A 15,086-nucleotide genomic window follows, 5' to 3' on the forward strand; every position below is an offset into this window, starting at 1 on the left:
CAAATCATTACATAAAGTTTCCCACCCAAACCCCCTACAATCCTTTCGTCCATCCAACGCCTCCCTAACACTCCTTGCACAGCCCTCCAAAACTCCACATACCCCAATAACATTACATACACCCCCCTCACACACTAATCTATCGCCCCTGAATGCTCGCCAGTACCTCTAATGACATTTTCGCCAAACCACAAACAAACCCATCCTAACACACCACTCACATCCTCACAAACTGACTAACTCTCATAACACCATCTGCGAGGGAATTACTACACCACGCCAGGTCCCTCATAACACCATCTGAGGGAACTACTACACCACGTGAGTTCCTCCTAACACCATCTGGGAGGGGGTTACTACACTACAATTTTGCTGTTCAACACCTACATTAAACTGTATGTTCCTTTACCTTTCTCTAATAAAGGCTTTTGTTAAACCACCAATGTATGTAATAAGTCATTTATGTCCAATGTATATTTTCAGCCTTCGGGCTGCAAACTTTTTTCAATAAACCGTTAATTATTATTATTATTACAGTATTATTAACTTCAAATAGGGTGCTGGTGCAAATCCTCTTAGAAATAGTGGTTCTTCAACTCAAACACGTGCAGCACTTGGACCCGATTGTCGTGTATAACCTAATAATGATCTTGGTGACGGTACTAGTGTTTGTGCTACGACAAGTAATGCTGGAGATGTTTCACGAGGAGGAACAAACGACGACGACGTATTACTTACACTATAGTGCACCGATCACCTAAATATACAATAAACTTCACTTTACAGTATACCTATTACTAATTTACAAATTACATAATCTTCGCCTCTCACACACTCTAAATAACATATACAATTATCAAATGGATATCCACACGCCACGTATTCGCTCGTCTCCCCCCCCTTTATATGTACTCTACTACATAAATGCCCCACAACTTTTGCCCGCTATCCCTTTCGTCCGACAATTACGGTCGGAGCGCCTGCCGCGGTCCTTTTCAATTTGAGACGCACTACAAAACTAACGGATGGAAGATCGGAAGCCGTGTCGACAATTTGCCGCCTATACTTTCCACTGTTTCGCCCATCCCGTGATTATTTACACTTTTGAAAAACATTTTAACCCCCAATAATGATATCAATGCCAAAATTCAAAATCAAATCAAATTGAAAATGCTACAATCTATTTGCAACGTGTCTACGATGCCAATCTTCTCGGCAAAACGTTACAAATGCCCCGTGATCGCACGCGACGTCTCGGATATTTTCGTTGTCGATACGCATCGACTTGCAAATCCGTTCTCCATCTTTACTTCGTCGGTATGGAGAAACATTATTACTTTCGTTATCTTTATAATTACTCTACACTAACACTGCCAAAAACAAATAAAACTTGATCAATTCTATAGCTAAACAAATTAACATCATTATTACAATATTCTAACTCCACTGGGATAACACAGGCATCACAAACTAGTCACAATACAATAAACATACACATCTTCTACATGCTCACAAACGTTCTTTTCAAAACGTATCTATCATCATCCGGGATTCACAATTATCTTCGTCCAGTGTTGAGAAGTAACTTCGTCAGGTGTTCACAAATATCTTAGTCCCGTGTTGAGAAGTATCTTCGTCCGGTGTTCAGAAGTATCTTCGTCCGGTGTTAAGAAGTATCTTCGTCCAGTGTTCAGAAATATCTTAGTCCCGTGTTGAGAAATATCTTCGTCCGGACCGAGTCCAAAAAAACTGTTAAATGCCAGCTGAATCTCACCCATAACTGAAACAACCAAATTACTGTCAAAATATATAACAATTTATATACAAATACAAATTCGACTAAATTCCTTCCAAACTTCAACTAACATATCTTGCTTCAGTCTTTCTTTATGTACCTGCACGCTCTCCACACACAAACATGTCAATAAACTAATGACATCCAAATCACACACAAGCATAACCACTACAATTTACCTACTACAGTACAACACTACCCCCACAATAAAATGTCACACAAATTAATTCTGCTACACGCGGCTACCGTCATAATGGTACTGTATCTACATAAATACCCACCAACTGTATCACCTATAAATTAAATAAACACAAGTCAAACTAAACTAGGAGAAGAATACCCCAACACCCGTCGGGATGGAGTGGCTGTGACGATATAGCCGTGTGACGCTGTGGCTAACCGATGCGAACCCTCCTTGCCACCTCAAATACTAAACAATTCTACAAAAACACTTACACACATTTTTACCAAGCCAAAATAACATACAACCCAAGAATGACATTAAACTCTACAATAATGAACACATGGAGGCACCCAAAACAAAAGAGTGCAGGATGCTCTTCCCGTTAAATGACGACGACAATGATTTATTTGACAGACGTCGCCTATGCTTCGTAAGCGGAGAAATGCCGCCGATAAAAGACGCGCGCTTCACTCCGTACGACCGATAGCCCCAGGTTAGCCACTCCACTATTTACGACATGCCAAACAAAACACGTCTGCATTTACAAACATTACATAAAACGTGATTTGCTACTTAACTGACCAAACAACTACACCAAAACCATATTCAACCAATTACTCTCAGTAGGATATTTTATAGATCCATCCATAAATACAACAAATGCTCTTAATTCCCAACCAACGCAAACTCCTCAAAAATATTATCGACAACAGAGAAAACACGCGCACCGCAGATAACGCAACTTCGCGGAGGGTACGGGAACCGACGCCGTCCTGGCTATCATCGCCTAAAATTTCACGACCAAAACTAACCCTTCCTCCCAATACAAATAACAACCGAGTCCTATGGGATGCTATCGAACTGTTCGACGGTCCGCTAAGTACATCTAAAGTGTAAAATCCTACAGTTAAATTCACCTTCCCCATTAGACGTTGGACGCCTTTCCACAAAACCTTTAATGCACAACCATTTTTGGGCCTAATCGGTAACGCATCTCAAATTAACTACGAGTATCTTCAAACTCAATAAGGCTGTTATCGAGATTTATATGTAATATTTAACGTTACATTAACAAACGAACAACAAATGCCAGACCAAACCCCATTTTGGCCTTTCTTTTCTCAACATTTAACTTCATATGAATCAAAATATTTATATGCAGCTTATATGTACAGGTTTACATATTTATATTTTCAAATTAGCCTTAAAATATAATTACTCTACATATTTCATTACAATCGCTGTTTGTCACATTTCAGAACAAATATAAAACATTTATATGATTAACAACAAACCCCCAGTGATTACTTTAAACCAACCTGTCCCACTACACCTCAAGCTCTGTATTTTCTGCCATAAAATGAGTAAGTGTACAGGGCCCCGTCCCCAAATTCACAGGAGTTGGGAAGGAGGTTTACATTTTCGCTCGTATACAAACATATGGATATTCCCTTTATGGGTGTGTTTGCCATAACGACAATTATTTCTTTTACCTGTAGTATTTTTTATGTCTGTAGACACACACACACACACAATACATACAAATAAATATTCATAAAACAATCCTCTCAAATAATCAGGAACAAATTTACTTTCAATGTGACAGTCTACCCTCCATCCTTGCTCTATTAATAAAGTACTGTAATAGAGAACCAATTTCAGGGTCACACTGTCACAGTTTCAATAACTTTGTTTCTCATTATTTGTGAGAGGATTTTCCAATTATTATTTGCTTCTATGTGTCTCTACACACATTTACAATACATTACAGGTAAACAAAATTACCGTCTCTACGAGGGATGGCTCCCCGTCCCCGCCGTGAAAATGCCCGCAACTTTACAACTACCCGCGGACATTCTTGGGTACGTCCAAGGCATCGTCCGCAAATAACCGAGATCCGCCCGGTAAAAATCCGCGAACTTGGGGCCCCCGTACCGATGACGTACGAGAACACGGACGCCGAGGGATATCATCCGTCGAGATTACCTGTAGGACACCACAACTCTTATTCCTACTTTACTGACAACAGGTAAAAAGCAAACACTGTAGGCCTCTCAAAACTACCGATCTAACGTCGTACTTCCCGCAAATGACGAGCTCTGGTGTTTTTTTAACTAAAATAAAGCCGCTTTCCCGGGAACTGGGTCTCTTCTGCCCGGATGACCGTCGCCGGGAAATGCTCGGCTCGCCAATTACTTTCGACGAGTGACCGAATCGTTCAAATTATAAAAAATGATTACCATATTGGAGTTCATTTGCCACTTGTTGTTAATCTTACAGGAACTGATCTCAAACATCACTTCCCGAGTTTAATGCCACTCGCACCGATCTCCCAGTAATTTTAACTTTACGACCGGTCAATGCGTGCCGCCAAAAAACGCGTTACGGGATAACCCGACCTATTTTTTGCTCCGATGAGACTTCACCATCTATAAAGTAGCATTTGTGTGTCAACTACGGTAATCAATGGGGCAGCAAATGACACGGTCCGAGGCAATTCTCGCCTCGGACATGATGCCGATGCCGTTGACGGATTCCTAATAATCAAAATCCAATAAGTGAAGGTTACAATGTGCAGAGACAAAACATGAATGATAAATGCCCTCTCTTTTTCCTAAAAGAGTTCACCTACATTTCCACAATGACCACCAACAAATATTAGGTACAATTAAGGGAAGCAACTACGAGCAGGGACGTAAGTGTTAAAAAACCTAATATTATTGATATTTCTCTTATATATTAATTGTGTGCATACCATCATAAAATTAAGATGTTATTTTTACTACAATAGCCAACAAAAGTATAGTCTGGCGGTCGGTCCAGTCTCTATTTCAATTAATCCCGTACGTTGTTATTTTATTTACGCATTTCGCTTTATACGCGGACCTCCGTGGCTTTAATTAACCGCATAAAACAAAACTATACTGTATTGAAATATATCCCCAAAATATACATACAATAACACCTACTTACAATATAGTACACAAAATATGATATAAATACATATACTTTATCTTCCATTACAAACAACTACATTCTTAAACTCCCATTTTTAATACTACTACTATTCCTATTGCATCAGACACTCCTACGCCAGATATACGAGACCTTGACTTCTATATCTCTAAGCTAACTTAAGTTCTGTACTCTCAATATATTAATTGTAATATCCCTCCCTCTTCAGTCTACACATTCTGACCTCTACCAAACAACACCCCACATCACTCAAGTCTTATTAGGAGGAGTAGCCTTTTAATTTATCCTTCGTTATCTTTACGTTCAATGGATCCCCGCTCGGAAATGATTTACGACTTCGTGATCTCCCTTTAAAACTTTCTATTTTCTCTACAAACTTCCTACAAATAGATACTAAGCCAGACCTCATAGGCATTCCCAATCTTCAAAGAACCATTACATAAATATTAAACACTCGTATAAACTTCACAAATACATTACAATACAGAGTTATGAAATACAGTAGTGTCTTAAACATACATGCCATAATTCAAGTGGTGCCCCTGGCCAGGCTCTATTGAGTCACTGGTCCACACAAAAATGATGTTTCATCAGGTGACTCCGACCCATAACTGGAAAAAACAAAAAAGGACGTTAAAATATATAGTGTTAGTCGTGCAAATTGTACCAGATCCCTCGACAACTTTAACTATAATATCGGTGTGCGTTCTCTGTATACCTCGACGCACTTGCTGCACGCACACGCACCTTTCCGGTGGGAACTCGTAAATGCTTAAAGATTTATACACTATGTTGCAATATTTATTTATTTTATTTATTTGCCACTTTCTGTATGTACAATTGTGTAAAACAAAATTAACAACATAACTTACAGGTTCAAGCTCTCACATCTGATCAGAATATAGGAAATTACCATTACAGTATTTACAAAATCGCATTTCTTGTGTACTTTTAACACGTTACCGCTACGACGTACGCCCTCGTCATACGGAAGGGGTCGAGCGGCTGTTCGGTCTTCTGGAACGCTCCAGCGTGCCCTTTTCAATAGACGTCGAGTACCTAATAATAACCCGATGAATATCGTCATCTACGACACGCCCTAAAACGGGACAACGATGCCGTGAGATTTTCTCAAACGGTGTTCCAGACTATACCCACAGAAACAACTGCAAGTAGCCTTAAACCAGACCCCACATCTGATAAAACAAAGTTGAATAACGCTTCAGTCTACATGCTAACTACTCACCATAATATAATACTAATAAAAAGCTGTGCACCGCATGACAAGTCTACCCTATACGAGTCCCCAAATCTGCTGTACCAAGCATTCACCTGCCTAAAACAGTTTACAGAAAAAACATCCACCCACTTCAAACAGCTGACTGGAACCAAAGAATATAATAATGAATTAATTGGTTCTTTATTACAATACAATAAAATTACAAGTTTTCAATAATATGTATGGTATATACTACCGACAAATTTAACGACGATATTTGCCACCGACTATTTTACTCCAGCGACTGTGATCGAGACGATCGTCAGCCCCGGTGAAGAACGTCGGCAAAAAACTTGACCCGCCCCTCCGTATTTTTATCCTCGGATTTGCAAGGGTCGACGGGGACGTTCCAAAACAGCCGCTAATACGACAAAAAACCAACGCTCGCACTTCTCGTCCGCCTATGCCACTCATGATAATTATGTGCAATAATCCACTTAAATAAAGTCACTTAATTATAAGAACAATTCATCTCTAACAATGTTCACTGCAAAATTACTTGGTATAACCCCTAATATTTGCTTATTTCATCACTAACATGAACTGTACTCTAGGTACACAAACAATTCAGTTATTGGAGTTTACCATTTACTGCAATTTGTTCCTAAAAGTTTAATTATTTACCTATTGTAAAGTACGTACATCATTCATTTATGGTAACACTACCGTCAAAATAACAATATTTTCAAGTTGAGCAAAATTCACACAAGTCCAGGTTTATTTGTCAACATTTATGACTTTTCCAGGTTTTACAGACCCATAGAGACCCTCGAGAACTGCTAAGTGGTAGATGAACACAAATAATAGTAAAATGCTTCGAAGTACTGTACTGTACTTGATATATCACCAGCATTACCTACCCTCACAAACAGACACGACGAGACCGGGCTCTGCAGAAACGACTACTGCCGTGACCTCTGCTCTGTGAGTGTTGTCCCAGATGTTGGGGGAGTCTCCCTCGCCCACGATCACCAAAAATACTGGGCGATGTCTGTATTTGATTTAATTAATCTTAAATATGCGAAATGAACAATATAATTCATTAATACATACAATATTAAAACACGCGAGAGGATGAGACGGCATTTACACCCAACGTGTACGTGCGCACTCGAGGAAACGGTCGTTTATCTTAGGAATACGTACAAAAAATTCATTATTGTTTATTACTGAATATTATATTTCATTGAATTAATGTTTATATACTGTATGTGAAATGAACAATGCAATTCATTTATAATAATTAGATTATTAAACCACTTGAGTGGCGACGGTTCTACGTAAGAAACTGAACAAAATAAGACCCTGGTTGTAGCTGTAGTGAACTTAATTAAAAAAAAATTTAATACCTGTATGTAGGCTTTAAGTAATGCTATTTAATGTTAATAAATGGAACACTAGAAGTAGCTAACCACTACTGGAAAAGAAATAAGGCCGACGTATGAATGTGTCGTCATTTCTCTACGTGTGAATATGAAAGCAACACTTATTTACTGTTAGTATATGTCTTAAATAATATTTACGAATGTAAAACTAAAATTCTATTCGCCAATGGCGGTAAAGTCTAAAACATAAGGACAGTCGATGAATATCGTGAAAGTTTTTACTCGCATGACGGTGTCGTCGGGTTCCACTTCAACGTAGACTACCGAAAGTACGTTGTAAGGTAAGTTAGCCTATTGTAAGTCAGTGAGCTTCATCTGCTGAAGGCATTGCACAGCTTTTCATTACTAATTGGAACATATTTTACGTTTCCATTGTTTACTGGCAGTAACTGGTAAATATTTTTCATGTCTAAAGCTAAAAGTTGCTCCTGGCCCTTCCCATCGGCACCTGACTGAAACCCGTGTACAGTCACCCCCCCTTTTTTTGCTGGGTCTTGGTCTTAAAAACTATACTAGTATAGTAGTACGTCCGCAAACAGGCGAAAACGATGCCGAGGACCACTTATGTTATGGGGGGAATGTAGCTGGTTTCAAGATAAAGCCCTTCATGATGTATCATTCAGACAACCCAAAGGCTTTTAAACATGTCGGCAAGCACACACTGCCGGTGTTTTATCGCAGTAATAAGAAAGCACGGGTGACCCTAGTACTGTTTCGGGATTGGTTCCCGACTTGTTTCACTCCATAAGCCGAGGAGTATTGTCTGCAACGAGGGATTGCATTCCAGATTTTCTTAATTTTGGATAATGCTCTGGGACACCTGGACGACCTGCACCCTGATGTTAAGGTAGTCTACATTCCACCTAACACTACCTCTATCTTCCAACCCATGGATCGAGGCGCTATTGCTGCATTCAAAGCGAATTATTTACGTACGACCTTCGCTCGGCCTGTTGCTGCTACTGAAGGTGAGAAAATGCTCGGAGAGTTTTGGAAGGACTGAAATGTATAAAGAACATAGCTGCAGCGTGGGATGAGGTTGCAGGTCAGTGCCTGAATGGAATACGAAAGAAAGTTCCAAAAAGATATGTGAACGGTTTCGGAGGATTGAATGAAGACGAAGTAATTTCTGAGATTAGTAACAAGATTATTGGAGTTGGGTAAACAGCTGGAGTTAGAAATTGATAGTGAACATGTTGAGCAGTTGGTTGAAAGTGTAGCAGAAGAGCTCAGTAACGAGGATCTTATTGAACTGGAAGCACACAAAGATACAGAGGAAGAATCGAGTTTAAATGTACAAGGAGGACCTGCACCCCCTAAAATTTCTCAGTGAAACAAATGGCAGAGACATTTGCTACAATTAATAAAGGAATGCAAATGTTTGATGGCATGGATCAAAATGTTGAGAGTTTTGCAAAAGTTGACAGAATGGTCCAAGATGCACTTGCTTGCTACAGGGAGATTTACAATAAAAAGAAAACTGTGCGGTCTAAATTGGACATATATTTTAAGAAGTCCCCCAGTGCTGCCTCTTCACTCCCTAAAGATGATCCAATACCTTCAACAAGCAAGTTTCCCCTGTATATTAACCTGTCTGAAGAAAGTGACATTGATGACCCACCCAGCCCTATCTCCTCCTCTGCTTCATCCACTTAATGCAGTCTCCATGTATAATTAGAAATTTATGGGGGGCCCCCGAGTGCATTCGGCTGACTACATTAAAGGTAAGTGCACAGTAACACTATCCATTCTTCATTATTAATTCCTTTACTGTACTGTATTTCATTATAGATTTTCTATGTATTATTTTTGGCATTTTCGACTTAACGACCTGGATTTGGGGAGTAGTTGTATATATCTTGGTTAAAATAAACAATAACTCTTAAGATTAAAACACAATAAACTGAGATATCTATCCCTCAATTGTTATAATATTCATCTATACAGTAAAAGCTTCTGTTATTGCTCTTACATCTCACTGCCAGGGAACTTTCTTAATAATTTAAGTGTAGCATTAACGCTTTTTTTAACTAATCATTTTAGACTACAAAGCAGTGTTACCAAACCAGGTGTTTCCCATAGACACTATCAGGCCTGTACTGTATCTCTTGATGAGCTAGAAACTCATTAATGACCCCAAAACGGTCTTCTCTCACGAGTCTACTCATCTATATTCCCTCTAACGATATCGTCGAATGTTGTCCCTCTACCCGGGAAGTAGAGCCGAGTTCGTTCCGCTCGCATTTTACTAAAGTTATCCTAATATGTTGCGGTTTTGTGAAATAACGTACCCGAGTGCGTGTGCCGGCCGGAGGAGGCGGTCGTAATGGCGAGAGCGGCACGCCATGCGACACATTTCGCTCGCTACGGCTCCGACGGGTCGCGACGCCGTAATGACCGAACCCTATTTGGTAAATTTTACCCGTGGAAAAAATATAAAGTACAGTAGTATTCTGCTAAAATGCACGAATGATACCACCGATACAATAATTTCTTGTCCGTATTCAATAATAAAGAGGAACGCCAACCGATATTGCAACACTAATTAACGGTTCTAAATGTTGTCTTACACGCACGAGCGCCTCTACCGACACACGTCACGTCAATCGTAACAATTAGATAGTGGTAAGTAGACGCATTCTTGGATGATAAATACGAAAAATTAGTCTACATTACTCTTATTTCCTTTCCTCTGTCACCTTTGTGTCTGATACGGGGCGATGGATATTGTCTGCAATGCGTCGAGTCATTACGGCGTATTTGAATCGAGTTTGGTTAAATCTTTCTCGACGGATTAAAAATTACTGTCCGCAATAACTTTACAGACATAGACGACGCCTCTACATAATACATCCCATTAAGACGAGCGTGTAACAAACAAGTAATATCATTAAAGTCACTTTCCTACTTTATAGTACTGTATGACACACTCAAAGGAGGCACCTAGTCCAAGAGCTTAACATGGGTGTGTTATGCACCAATTACAACAAATAACACATAAGCCAACTTGCCTGACTCTTGTCTCAGGAGTTAGTAGCCATGAGTGTGCTATCCCAGTACTACGGTGCCCCCTTGATTAACTCGTTTAAATAAAACTAAACAGTCTTCGTATACGTCACGAGGGTTAGTTAATCTACGGTCTGGACAGGGCAAGAGTAACCGACTCTGTAAGCGCAGTGCCCGGTTACGCGTTTGAGTTACCAACCGAGTTTTAGTGATCCTTAAAATAACATCCATAGAAAGTATATACATATAGGTTATTCTCAAAAATTATCTTCAAACCAGATAATACAATTTAGTGAGTACCAACCCATCTCTGTACGGAACACACTGAACCTGTCGTCCAAGAAGCCGCTGATACAGCGAGACTCTGAAGTTGCTCCTCGTACAAACCTTCCGACTCGGTCGTCTCCCGAGTCACGCTGCCGTTGCCAGAGGCAGCTTGACCTGTGGGTTAAGGTTGTAATGTGAATGATGCCTGCATCTAATAATTATACTGCACTACACATTTACAACCATTATATAGGGTATGGTGCACTGGTAAGCAGTGTTGAGTAACCAAAGGTGTGTCCTGGAGTATTAATAAGAGACACCACACACAAGGTGGAAGTACTGTAAACACAACTAGTCTATTGATAGAAAATTAAATGTCAGTATACTATACATGAGACTGTAAGTAAACAACTAGTTCTTATGTATCTACACACGGCGACAAACCGTACAAATACGCAACGATGGCCGAATCTTACAAAAATATTGATTAAATGTACAAAGAATACACCAAGATTAACAACCTAACACCATTATTGGATATTATAATTAACCTTACTTTATTGTCAACATACTAACATAAAATTATCATCAGTCCAATATACAGTATGTAACAGTTGCTACTGCATACACCTACGTTCTTTTCCACCTTTTATAAGTGGAAATACAAACATTACATTCTGAAATTAAAAAACAAGTGATGAGTACCTGAGTGATTGGTGCTCCAGGGGTTGATTATTTGTGACGGCGATGACAGAAAGGAGAGGCAGCCGAGGGAGTTGCTCACACTCTTCGTCGCCGTACCGTACGCTCGTCCTCGCCGGAGAACGTCGACGGCGACTGCAAAAACAGATTTAGATAAAACGGGAACAAAATATATCGCATGGTATGTGACAAAGAAAATGCATAGAATAACATCTGAAGCCGAGCATCTCGGTAACGTAAAAGGAGAAACGCGCCAAACTGACTCGACACGCCGGTGCACAAATTTTGGGGTCTTTATAAACAAATGTTTTGTACAATACCAAGCTGGAGAGGTACAGTGAAGAAAATACTCGCCAAATGTCTACCCGGAGAGCGACGTGGGCGAGGCTCCGTCGGTAACCGAGAGAGAGTCTGTCCAAATTTTGAATTTGAAGAGGAATGGAAAATGTGAACTTATTTTTTCTCCTTGCCGACAGTAATTATACCTATACCTTACACAAGAAAACAGAAAATCAGTACTACAGTATGTACCAGTGTGTGTACCATATATATAGTGATATCCCCATTAGTCGCAACAATTGGTACGGGGCACTTCCGGGGACGAGAGATTTCCGGGTGGGGCGTCGGCGGTCTAGTATTACCGACCTTCCGATACGACGTCGGGTTACCCGTTGTTGGGCGAGGGACGACTGGGTCTCTTGACCTCGAGATGTCTTGAATAAAGACAAAAGCTTAGGTTCTCCAGTGTTTCCACTTACTGTATGTACGGTATAGTATAGGCAACCGTGATCACTCTTTTCATTCTTAACGCAGCTTGTACGCTGTATTCTTGGCCGATTTTGTTCTGGTACAGTAATGTACAGTCCTGTGCAACACAAATTATAAGCAAAAACAGCAATTGGCGAGAGAACGACCTACGTTGGCAGCAGAATATGAACCGAGCGGTCCGAACGGCTACGCCACCCGCGAGCCTGGCATGTGGGGATGGGTTGGAGCACGATGCAATCTCTCAAAATGCCCCAAAAATTTATTCCGGGGCCAAGAATCGAGTCATTTGAAGAGTCTCCAGAATTTTTCTTGATATTTTCAACAAAATGTGTCTCGTTTTCAATCTCGGAAAATCGTTTGCAAACCGGGAATCGAAATAAATTTTATTAAATAATTCCGTGAGTAGATAACTGCCGATTAGCGGTAACTTCCGTGGGTAACTTGTGACTGGTCATAAACAAGCAGATCATAAAAATACATTTAATCAATAACATACAAAACCTAACCTACTTTAGGAACAAATTCCCTAACATATGATGATGAACAAACACTTAAATGAATCTGAACCCATTTCATCATATAAAAAGGAATTCCCATCATCTTATAAAAACCTATTCCCATCTAACAAAAATTTTTTGGGGGGCTTTTTAAAGCTTAATTGGTGATTGTCCACGTTTAGCTTAACGCGCACACAATTACCGTATTTTATGGCACGCGACGTGCACTTCTTCTGAAAAATGGCTAGAAAATTCTCCTGTGTCCTATATGTGAAGTTGCGGTCTCCCGTAGGCTAATGAACCCCTAGTTACCGGGGTACTGCCTCCGGTAGGCTAAGTTCTACCTAACACAACTCCAGAATGAATAATATGTTATTGCTTACTTAAAACCATTACAGTATTATTTTTGCATCTGCAAATACCTGATATGAATAAACATTTACAGATGACTTTTTTCACATTTGCATCCATTAACATAACCGACGATGTGGTAGCTGAGTTAGACTCGTTGCGAACCGCCGGACTACTGGGCCGAGCTGCGAGGCATTACGGTTTTCGACTCGTATTTTTGGATAGACGTACGTATCTTTTTTGTTTATTTTTACTCGGTTACGTGCATATTGCACAAAAAAATACAACAAATAATTGTCATACGGGCAAATACATGAAAGGAATATCAATTTTTTTGCACAAGAGTTGGGGGGCCACTTGGTAGACACGGCAGAATGTATGGAAATGGCGATTGTGTTGAACTTTCATTTGCCTTTTATTTACTGGTTACCTACATTGCTTTACCTCAATTGCTTGAAGTAGCACCAGGTATGTGGTATGATTTATGAATGCTGGGAAAGAATTTACAGGCAGTTGAGTTTGCAAGGAAATTAAGCCCTAAAACTGATTACTGTATTGGCGGACTAATACTACAGCTGGTGGACCGCCAATTGCAAGCGAAAACATGTTGAGGTCGGCTCGTAAAAAACTCGTTAATCGAGGGATTGCTCGTTAACCGAAGTTAAGAGTCTTATGGCAGGTAAATCGTTAACCGAGGGATCACTGTACTGTATTGAAGATATGGAGCATTATAACATGGGGCTCAATGGGATATGTTCCCAGCCAGTCCCCAAACACACACATATCACCAACAAAAATATTACTGCACTTATAAAATCAATAGAAAAAAATTGAACAACACTCACCACATAATGAAGAATAAGCCTGGTCATCATCACATGTCCCCTTCAAGGCTAAGAGGACTCTTGTAGGTGGAGTGGAGACGTCACTCTGACTCCCACACAGCCTCTGGGGAGTCTTGTGTCTCTTAATAATGTCAAGCTTCACCTCACACACACACACGGTTGTCTTGGCCTTCCCAGACATTTCCAAAGTTACGCTGCTCACTTCACAGTCACAAAAACAGAGCAAACGATAACAAAAACAATGGTAGCGGCCAATACTGCTCCTCTTTTTCACAACAGAGGCGAAGCAGCTTAGTCACAAAAACAGAAAATATCATTTCAGTCACCATAACACAGTTCAGTCTAAATGTTAGTGCTGTCCTCTCACCAAGTAAAAAAAACACATGGTAAGTACAATGTATGATGCGGACTGACAATCGTGGAACAATGCGATGGCAGGGTTACGATTGATAAAAGAACCAAGCACAGGGTTGTACTGCGCAGGTTGGCCGTGTGGCAGCGTGCGGGTAGGGCCGACAAGTGAAGAGAGAGAAGCGTGGTGCATAGGGTTAAATATTATTTCCTTATAAAATGTCATTGACTTGACATAGAAAAATATAATTTGAATTACTGGAATCCTTGTAAGACGGTGATTACTTTGAGTATTGTACCCTGTACTGTTATACAGCACAACCCAGAGGTTGCACTAGATAAAATATATTTCTAACCACTGGACATCGTTAAAGCAAATTCTTTTTCTCGTACACAGCAAGATGGTCTTCACTCATGGCCATCGCTAAAGCGGAATATCACTGAACGAGACATCACTTACCGAGGTTTACCTTGAATCTGCATCCCTCGTGTATTGTATAAACATTCACTAAGGTTTCTTCCTGTGAGGACTCCATCTTCCGTTAGTTATCAGTTTCCACGTGTCCTCTCTCGTCACGTTTTATTTTTCCTTAAACCGATCTTCTCCTTGGCACTTCTTCTCTTTCTCAGACTTACCAACGATACAAGGAATGGCTCACCATTCACGAGATGTTTTGGCC

General features: G+C 40.1%; 1 protein-coding gene across 1 annotated transcript; it reads right to left on the reverse strand.

Moving 5' to 3' along the window:
- Nucleotides 1–452: 452 nt before the first annotated feature.
- LOC121868129 lies at nucleotides 453–15,038 on the reverse strand. Its single transcript, XM_042368434.1, has 5 exons — nucleotides 14,867–15,038; nucleotides 11,598–11,729; nucleotides 10,930–11,066; nucleotides 5,475–5,566; nucleotides 453–1,780 (listed from the first exon to the last, which is right to left on the reverse strand). The coding sequence occupies exons 1-4, from the start codon at nucleotides 14,887–14,889 to the stop codon at nucleotides 5,517–5,519; spliced, it is 342 nt and encodes a 113-aa protein (XP_042224368.1). The 5' UTR covers nucleotides 14,890–15,038; the 3' UTR covers nucleotides 453–1,780; nucleotides 5,475–5,516.
- Nucleotides 15,039–15,086: the final 48 nt, after the last annotated feature.

The sequence above is a fragment of the Homarus americanus genome, unplaced genomic scaffold (assembly GCF_018991925.1).
Source record: "Homarus americanus isolate GMGI-L3 unplaced genomic scaffold, GMGI_Hamer_2.0 scaffold47967, whole genome shotgun sequence".
NCBI lineage: Eukaryota > Metazoa > Arthropoda > Malacostraca > Decapoda > Nephropidae > Homarus > Homarus americanus.

Bases quoted from the DNA above. Each gene is read 5' to 3' on its own strand.
- LOC121868129 (XM_042368434.1), bottom strand. From the start codon at position 14,889: ATGCAGATTCAAGGTAAACCTCG. The intron at 11,730-14,866 runs GTAAGTGATGTC...CTGTTTTTGCAG, and splicing joins CAGATTCAAGGTAAACCTCG to TCGCCGTCGACGTTCTCCGG. The intron at 5,567-10,929 runs GTTGGTACTCAC...TGTTTTTTCCAG, and splicing joins TGTGTTCCGTACAGAGATGG to TTATGGGTCGGAGTCACCTG.